Source organism: Engraulis encrasicolus, chromosome 9 (assembly GCF_034702125.1).
Source record: "Engraulis encrasicolus isolate BLACKSEA-1 chromosome 9, IST_EnEncr_1.0, whole genome shotgun sequence".
Classification (NCBI taxonomy): domain Eukaryota; kingdom Metazoa; phylum Chordata; class Actinopteri; order Clupeiformes; family Engraulidae; genus Engraulis; species Engraulis encrasicolus.
The window spans coordinates 19,763,281-19,773,280 of record NC_085865.1 but is presented as its reverse complement, the minus strand read 5'-3'; the positions used below and the strand labels follow the sequence as shown (position 1 = coordinate 19,773,280).

Genomic DNA, 10,000 nt, shown 5'->3' with positions numbered 1-10,000 from the left:
GTTTTCCAAATGTAAAGTCATCTCCAGTCATAATTTCTGATCCATGCGACTTTCCATACAAAATAGAGTCAACGTCATGTGTCACGGAGCGTTTCTATTCGCTAGGACATCATCTGTCGTCATCACGCAGGGTTGCCAAACAATGAGCAGGAAAAAGCCACGTTGACGACGAAGTGGACAGAAGCTCTACATTTCGTTTGCTCGGAAAAACAGGAGAAAATTCCCTAAAAATATATGCTCGTTGTTTGTCATTTTGGTATCTCGTCAGTATAGAGATGTCGTCGCCTCCAAAGGAGAAACCCGATTTGAAAGCTGGACATCTTCCTGCGGGTATGTCTTGCATTTCCTAATTCCTGTTGAGAAATCACTTCTAGTGTAAACAAGATGATCACTCGATTACAGCTGGCAATTTGATGCTAACTAGCTGGCTAGGCAGTTAGCTAAATATGGTAGCGATGCTGTCAACACATCAGTGATAGTAGGTGTTGTTTCATTTCATCAGACTCTTGACTTTGACCATGCGTTAGACAGTGCAATATGGACAGTTAGATGGCTTTCCGAAATTAGCATTGCTGCCAGGGTGTCTGCAACTGTGTAGATTGATACCTCAGTACAAAACTGAGGAAAGTCCCATTGGGGATAGCCTACATCTATTTTAGAAATTAATCATATAGTCAACATCGCACTGTAATAATGCGCTCTCCTGGAAACGACCCAAGCACGCATGGCGCGTGCCTCCAATTAGGAAAACCATGTAGAACTACCAAGATTAATCTGTGCAGCGTTAAACAAACATGCTGCACTTGTAAACTGCTAATAATATTCCCACCCATTCTTGCACCTAGTCTCCTCTTGCATTTCGTTGGACATAGTACGGTTTCTCCTTGACATAGCAAGAAATCAGATAACGGTAGGAGTACGTGGTCTTAGCATACAGAATGTAGGGCACAGCGCACGGGGCAGGTGGAGGCGCCCTGAACTTTGCCATCAGTTTGGAGTAGGCCTACCTTTTATGGTAGGATAGGCTACGTTGACAGCTTGGTATGACCACGTCTCTGTTAACAGTCCTTACAGAAATGTTACAAGTCGCCCTTGACTTTTCAGGAGGATTGATTGATTTTAATCATGCATACAGCAACAGCTGTTCATTGAATCTACTGAATATGACGTGAATTGCTGTAGCATTACATTTCCCCTTAAGGATTATGGTGTAATTAAAAAGTTATTTAACTTCGCAGTTAGTCTAATAATGGGGTGTTTGCAGTGGGAGCGCTTCCTGACAGCCAATTTTGTGTCATCTGACAGTCAAAGTGGGAGGCATGAGGGTAGTGCAGAAGCACCAGCCGGCAGCAGCCGGAGAGCCAGCCCCACCACCAGAGAAGAAGGAGGAGGAGGACGGGGAGGAGTTCGTCAGCAGCAGGTAGGAAGGAGCCGCTGAGTGCTGACGCTGGCCTGGCCGGCCATGTGGAAACAACTGCACGCCCAGTCCCTTTCCCCTTCCCTTTCATGCATCACATTCAGTATGCAATTCACTTACTTAAATGCAGTGGCTATAGTGATTTGGACATGAAAGCACTGCAATCCTGCATAAGAGTCTGCTCATGCACTCACTCAATAACTCTTTCTCAGTCTTTCAAGTGTCCGTACTACCTTATTTCTGCTGCTTGGTTCTCCTAACAGTAATATGATGGGGGATGATTTCAAGTGCAATATGCAGAATTTGCTTGTTCATTTATAAGTAGCACTGTCCTTCATTTAATATTTTGCAGTCTGATTGTGTTCAGAGAGAGCTGTCATGGCTTCCACTTAGGTTTAACTAAGGCAGCTTTTGTCCAATGTTCCCTCAGTGTCTTTCTCCCAGGGCAATTGAATATTGTCATTTCCAGTAAGCGTCCGGCACATTCTCCCGATAATTTAACAGCTAAGCCGCGGTTCTGTAAATTGATTGGGATTAACTTACAGCGACTGGCTGGCTTGAATGAACATGTAATGTTGGATTTGCGGTTCACAAATCTTACACAAAGATACATGGAACGACATGCGCCATCTCTGCTGTGGTGGAAGCTCAAAGGCTGTTTGAAGGCGTGGGGTGGGGTGGGGTGGGGGTGGTTACACCACATGTAGATATGAGCTAAAGCTACATGCTCTACTGAGGAGACTCACAAAGGTCTTCCCTCCCTCCCCTCCCCCGACAAAACGTAGTCAGACAAGTGACAGGTGCAGGAGCTGCCTTCCTCCGCTGGCATATCTAATGCGCTTCCCAGGGACACAGGTGAGCAGTTCCCAGGGGGGCTGCTATGTCACGTGCACCTGCAGAGATGGAAAGACCTCATATGGTGTGGTAGCAAGACTCCTGGTGACACACACACACACACACACACACACACACACACACACACACACACACACACACACACACACACACACACACACACACACTTTGCTGTCACCCCTATTCTCTCTCTCTCTCTCTCTCTCTCTCTCTCTCTCTCTCTCTCTCTCTCTCTCTCTCTCTCGCTCTCTCTCGCTCTCTCTCTCGCTCAAACCGGACACACCATTGTTTCTCCTGGCACCATTTTTACTTTTTCAATGACCCTTCTTGCTTCAGTTGCAAACACAGTTGGACGAAACAAAGCTGGTAGAGTTGCTGCTGTTTTGACTGTTCGACTTTCTATGCCAGTTTTTTTTAGAAAGGTATTTTGGGTTCTTCTGACTGGGCCAATAAAAAGTATTCTTTCTTTATTTACTATTTTATCAAATTGCAAATCATAGTATGCACAGCTTGCAGTGCTGCCCTGACTGGTCTGGATTGTAGTGGAGATCAGAGCCATACAGAGGGGAGAGTCGGGCAATCTCCGCTGTGTGCTTAGGCCGACTTCCTCATTAGCAAAATTAGCTGTTTTAGCTTCTCAGTACTGCTCAGCGTTGCGAGTGTTAGTTCCTAGTAGTGGGCGTAGCACACAGCAAATGCAATGCGATGCAATGCAGGGAATATGACAAGACTTGCTGTTTGTTGTAATAACTTCAGATTAACATCACAGATGGTAAAACTGTTGGGATTATCACCACCGAGACAGTTGATGGTTTACATATTTGTGGTGATTACCCCGCAGTATAGTTCGTTAGTCCTTATTTTTGGCTGTTAATGTGGTGGTTCTATGTTGAGTCTATGGAAAGACAGCCGCTTTAGGAACACCCTTATCTCGCTGAAAGGCGGAGCTGCCATTTAATTCCTGGTCCTCCAATCGCGTAACTCTTCCCTCTGTATGGCTCTGGTGGAGATTCTGTACAGTCATTATGTCTCCTCTTGTTCTCTTATTTTTATTGCCTGGTGCTCCAGAATAGCCCTCAACAGCACTTTACTCACTCTGGTTGACTGGAGAGTGTAGATTTTGCTGATCTCTGGGGTGTGTGTGTGTGCGTGTGCGTGTGTCGTGTGTCATGTGTGCATCTGGTGTGCCTTTTCAATTTGTGTGCAGAGATGGTATAGACGTCTTAGGAGAGGTGACGATTTTAGAGTTTTAACACACACACACACACACACACACACACACACCTCGCTGCCTATGTGCAGTGGTTGAGAGAGCCTTTAATACTCCATCAGCTTCAGCAGATTGCTGATTGCCATCTCCTGCTGAGTGTCGCCGCAGGTGTAGAGGCCTTTTCTGCTGGGTGTGCGTGTGTGTGTGCGCTCGCGTTTGTGTTGGTGTGTGTGCATGTGTTTGTGTGCACGCGTTTGTGTGTACACGTATGTGTGTGTGCGTGTGTGTGTATGTGTGCAATAGAGTGCTAGCATGTGTGCTAGCATGTTAGCAGCGCACGTGTGTGTGTGTGTGTGTGTGTGTGTGTGTGTGTGTGTGTGTGTGTGTGTGTGTGTGTGTGTGTGTGTGTGCTAGCAGATTAGCGTGTGTGTGTGTGAGTGAGAGAGAGAGAGAGAGTGTGAGTGCGTGTGGTAGTGCAGTGTGTGTGTATGTGTGTCATCTTTCCATCCCTTGTGGCGTCCTCCCTCTCCCTCCGCTCAGCGCGCGCCGCTCTGCATGGGTCCAGCGTGCGTCACCGCAGGAGAGCGCGATAGCCATCAGCCACTCCGCTAAGAGGCGTGACGCTTTAGCCTCTTTTAGCTAACCCACCCTTTCCTTTCCTCTCCTCCCTCCCTCTCTCCAGCTCCCTCTCTCTTTCGGTTCCCCTTTCTGTCATTCCTGCTATCTCTCTATTTCTGTGTCTTTCGGTCCCTCTCCATCTCTCTCTTTTCTCTCTATCTCTCTATCTCTCTCTATCTCTCTCTCTCTCTCTCTCTCTCTCTGTCTTTCTCTCTCGTTTTCTCTATTCCCCCTTTCTATGGTCTTTTTTATAAACATCTCTCTTGTCCCTCTTATTCGCCAACTCTGTCATGGACTCTGTCTCTATTTCTCTTTCCCGCGTCCTCTCTTTCTTTCTCTCTCTCTCTCTCTCTCTCTCTCTCTCTCTCTCTCTCTCTCTCTCTCTCTCTCTCTCTCTCTCCTGTCCTGTCCTGTCCTTGGCCTCTCCCTGAGCTGGTGACAGGTAGCCTGTAAGGCGGGCAGGGTCTCCAGGCGGGCAGGATTAGAGCCCTAAGGGGGAGAGGGCTTCATCTTAAAAGCCCCCCCATCTCCCTCCCCCAGGCACGAGCTGTGCCTTTGAATGGTCCGATGATGGGAGGGGGGTTAGGTCCTGGGGCTAGGCTACAGTTTGACATGTCGCACTGCAGGGCCACAGAGAGACACTGAAAGATGACAGGAGAGGGAAAGAGGTTGAAGAAGAGGGCTGTTGTTCTTGGTGAACATCTTGTAGTGGTGACTGTATTGTATGTTTGCTATTATTAATGTATCCCAAATGTTTCTGTCTTGTCTTGCTTTTTCTATATTTTTGTTAAATTACAGGAAGGACATAAGTGTCTGAGTCTTAATGCCTGATCTGGGAACAATGTTTTTCCTAACCACTTCTGCCAGGCTCGAGCAACACATTTTTTGCAGAGGTTTATGAAGTTCTCGTTAATGTCAGCGAGATCTCTCTGTGTATCCTGCTTGTCTCATTTTATGTGCGATGTTGTTTACTGTGGTTTTGTTTGAAGCTTTGGCGCTGTCTTATTAATATCTCCCTTGATATCATTACTTGTTTCCATGGTGATACTGGTGGCAATGTTTCTGCTCTTGCTTCATGCTAACACACAACTATGGAATAAAACAAACTCCTTCAACTCCCTGCTAGGCCTACTGTATCTTTCCGCCCCAAGCTAAAAACGAACCTTAAAACTATCCATTTGTCTTCATAGCAACACATACCCTCTGTCTTCTAGTAACCTCCCGCACAGTTAGCTTCTGCCGTCTAGCTTCAAAGCTAAGCTGAAATGACTGGTGGTGACAGTACAATGATGAGCAGACCAACTGACGCTGGCCAGAATGTTGTCGTGGCTATCCAACCAAGATGGCCGACAATATGTTTACTTATGCCTGGCCAAAGGGCCTGTGGCTATGCCTCAGCCCAGTTGGATACGGCACTGTACTCAATGCTCACAGAGAGAGCAGGGTAGTGGGGGTTGGGATACTATTTCAGTTGGAAAACATATAGGCTATTTACAGAGCGTATACTGTAGCTGAAGGTGCTTAATTATTCATTATGTTGTGTTGATTTTAGCTGTTTTATGGTTCTGCTAACATAGAATAGAATGCTTTGAATTGCCACTCTGCCAGTGGACGTGAATCGTAGAATAATTGCATGTTACTGTCATCTCACTCTCACAGTAGGCCTAGTACAGTACATTAGTAGTACAGTACTTCGTAGACGCTTTAATCCAAAATGACATGCAGTTATTTTGTTCATGGTATTGGTTTCAGTATCTGTAGTAACGTGCGGTTAAGTTAAGCGTAGGAAACCACCCACATTTTCTTCTGCTAATTTGGGATTTGAACCTGCAACGTCCTGATCCAAAGACCAACTCCTTAACCATTAGGCCATACCCATAAATTGTACATTATCTATGTCCATCCAGTCTGACTGGGTCCGATTATCACTGGCGACTGCATAGTCAGGATCAATGCAGACAGTCTTCATTGATGTTGCCCAGGTGTCACCATGATGTCCTTTCTAGCATTTCTGGAACTAGCTCTGCGTAGGTTTTTAGTGACGCTCTGCACTATTGTCATGGATGAAATTAGGGAAATGTTGGAACGAAACAGAATATCACCCACTCCAGAAACCCCCCGAGGTAAATAGACACACAGTTATTGTTCCATTTGGCAGCGCTAAACCGGAATGAGCGGCCCACCGTCTGCCAGACAGAACACGGCTGCCACCAGGTTTATTTTGTTTTTGAACTCATCTTTCTACCATATCGCTAAATGATGGGCATATTTCTGCACTATAGTTTTCAGAGTGAGGAGTCCGCACACTTCGAATCCTCTTTGTTGTGTTTTATTTTTTCATGGCAGGATAACGTTTCGACCTCAACAGCCTTCTTCAGATAAGATAAAACACAACAAAAAGGATTCTAAGTGTGCAGACTCCTCACTCTGAAAACTATAGTTGACCTTCGTCCTGCACCTTTCCTGGGATGTGCACAATCCTCTCCTTCAACCATATTTCTACACTCGTATTTTATTTATCCAAGCAGTATACTGTATATATTTGAACTAAAGGCCTATATGTCTTTTCGCATGTGGGTTTGTTTAGTCTCAATGTCTCCCATAGATTAAGATCATCGGAGTCTTTCGTCAATTACCAGTAAGGAATTAAGGACAACATGTCTACCAACTGTACTCAACATGACAGATGGGTTTTTTTTCGTATTGCATCTCGTCAGAATTCTGCAATTTTTTACTTTTGGACAATCAGGGGGCCCCTTGGCAGGTGGGGCCTCCAAGGCTGCAGCCATACCTAGCCTAACCTGTGCATTAATCCAGCCGTGTACAAACAGACACACACACACATATACGCACATGTAAACATACCCAGGCACAAACAAACACTCAATCACAGACAGACCGTAACGTACACCGAGGCATGTTCCCGAAGTGGTACAGCACGGTCATGTGGTCATGCCATGCTCATATGAGATGTAGGGTGGGGGTGGGGGTTGGTATGTGGAACAGCCGCGAGCAGAAACATCTGCAGACCACCTCAACAGACACACACACACACACACACAGGCACACACACCATAGGCCATAACCCACCATCCATTCCCCCTCTACATGCACACATACTAACACACACACACACACACACACACACACACACACACACACACACACACACACACACACCCTACTACCCTTGCCCTACATGTGCCTGTCCCACATATTCTCTTCTGCCACCATACCCGTCACCCACCACTACCACTATTCTCTACACTCTCTCCCTGTTTCCTATCCTTCCACTCGCTACCCCCTATGCCAACACACACCAACTCCTCCACCACCCCCAACGCCACCCCCTGCCGATGCAGGCAGGGCCCCAGCGTGAGAGCTGAGCAGGTGGTGCTGCTGGCAAAATTGCACATTTGTTGCAGCTAGTCAAGCGCTCTCGTCTGGGGAGCGGCTGTCAAGTGCAATTTGGGCTCCGTAAATGGACAGGGACGGGGACGGGCGGGCGGGGGTCTGGAGGGGCTTGAATCTGGAAGTATGGGACGTGCTCCTGAGGAAGAGGGAGAGAGAAAAAGAGAAAGGGAGAGAGAGAGACCGAAAAAGAGAAAGGGAGAGAGAGAGATAGAGAGAGAAGGAGGGAGTTAAGGAGGGGTGGTAAGCCTCCTCTGGGATGGGATGTGCTCTGGCTGAGCTAAGCTGTGTCAATGTGATGTGCCCACCAAAGCAGAAGCAGAAGAATCACCTCAACTCCACCCTGTCTCCTTGTTGAGCTCCAGATCCACTCCACGTCCTCCTCTCCCCAGGCGCCTTTCCTCTCCTGCCCGTCACTCTGCTCTCCTGCCCTCCTCTCCTCTCCTGTCTGTTCCTCTTGACTCCTCTCTCTATAGACCTCTCCTTTCCTGACCTCCTCTCCTCTCCTCTCCCCATAGGTCTCTCCTCTACTCTCCCATCCTATCCTCCTCTCCTCTTTGCTCCTCTCGCCTCCTCTCTTCTCCTGCCCTCCTCTACTTTCTGCTCCTATCCTCTCCTCTCCTGTCCCCATATAACTCTCCTCTCCTCTCCTCTCCTCTCCTCTCCTCTCCTCTCCTCTCCTCTCCTCTCCTCTCCTCTCCTGTCCCCATAGAATTCTCCTCTCCTCTCCTCTCCTCTCCGCTCCTCTTGTCTCCTCTCCTCTCATCTCCTCTCCTCTTGCCCACCTCTTGACTGTAACTCATGGCATTGTGTCAGGCCTCTTCAGCAAGCTGTGAGGAGACAATGGGAGGTGTGTCACTGTCATCTGTTGGAGTGATGAGTTGCCCTACGAACCACCATATTCAGGTGCGACGGAGAGGTGGTGGTTCAGGGAAAGCACCTACCTTACCTGAACCTAGGTGATGACTCTGCCCAGTCCTTTGCAGGGCTGGTAGATTGTTGCATGCATGCGTGCCTGCGCGTGTGCGTACTTGCATCCATTGTGCTTGTGTGTGTCTGTCAGAGCCATGTCACTGGGTGATGGAGAGGCTAGCGCTTGCCCTCTTCTCCCTCATTCTGTCCCATAATGGAGGTCAGGAATTGGGGTGGCGGAGGGAATTTCCCCCGTGTCCCACCCTCACCCAGTCCCAGGCCAGCCCCCCTCCATCCAATTAGCACTCCGCCCCCTACTGGACACCAGCCTTACTGCTGCAGCCACCTGAGGCCGGAGATAGCGGTTGAACAGTTGAACAGACTTTTTGATAAAGGTGCACTGTGTAGGATGGTGGCCAGAGTAGGTATTGCAACTATGCTGCTCATTGAAACTATGCTGCCTATTGCCAAATTTGATCTTTTCATGAATATTTACTAAATGATAAACTAATATGTATCACCCAAAATGTTCACAGTCATAATGAATCCTTTTAATTTTAGGGTGTCAGTCATGAATGGGCATTGGGCAGCATGAATTCTGGAAATGCACTGCTAAAAATATTGAATACACAGTGCACCAATCAAAAGGGGAGTTGCAGGGGGTACTGTGGCACACTGCACTCAGGCGCCTGTGCCTTATGCAGCAGAGATATTCTATAGAGATATGCCAACATAATAGGTTTCTATGGGCACCTAACGCCACTAGGTTCCGGTCTGCCTAAAGGGGCGTGTCATAATGCTCCTACAATGAATAGAACAGTCCTTAGGTCTGCCTAGGTCTGCCTAAGGGGGGCCATAATAGAACCAGGAAACAATGGGCCAATGGAACCTCTCTCTCTCTACTCTCTCTGATATGCAGGCTAATTGCCCATGGGAAACCAGGATTGTCTAGGCCTGGATAATATCTGGTCCCAATCCTATCCTGTCTCTTTCCTGTTCATTTCCTGTCTTCACAGGAATGAGGAACATTTTTAAGTCAGTGTATCTACTTTGCTAAACAAAAAAAGATAGTCCACTCCGAGCTCATATTGGTATACACACACTATAACCAATTTTAGCTCTATCTTTTTCACTATTACCACTTTTAGCTATATTTTTTATTTTAATGTAATCCATAGGTTGTGTTTGTTGGAGTGTATGGTTTGTGGACTGGTCTAAACTGTATTAGAATAGTTCTGTATTGGGGCGGTGTCCGATGGCTAGAGCGGGGCTCTGACTTTATGCCCCCAGCATAACTCCATAAGTCTCCAGGGGCAAAGGTGATGCTCACTCTTCTAGAACACTGGACCACAGCCCTGCAGCAGTCTCCTCTACCTCAGCCATCCACATGAAGACTCAATCACACACACACACACACACATACACACACACACACACACACACACATACACACATACACACACACACTTTGTTTCTCTCTCTCTCGCTCTCGCTCTCGCTCTCTCTCTCTCTCTCTCTCTCTCTCTCTCGCTGTCTCTCGCTCTCTCTCTCTTTTTACACACACACACACACGCGCG

The 10,000-nt window shown here is 47.4% G+C and overlaps 1 protein-coding gene across 1 annotated transcript in view; it reads left to right on the top strand.

The window, feature by feature from the left end:
- The first annotated feature begins 132 nt into the window (after positions 1-132).
- dap (death-associated protein) overlaps positions 133-10,000 on the top strand; it is a 34,719-nt gene continuing 24,851 nt past the window's right edge. The window contains exons 1-2 of the mRNA XM_063206719.1: positions 133-330; positions 1,306-1,420. Coding sequence (XP_063062789.1) covers positions 276-330; positions 1,306-1,420 — 170 coding nt within the window. The 5' untranslated portion in view covers positions 133-275. The remainder of the gene's footprint in view (positions 331-1,305; positions 1,421-10,000) is intronic.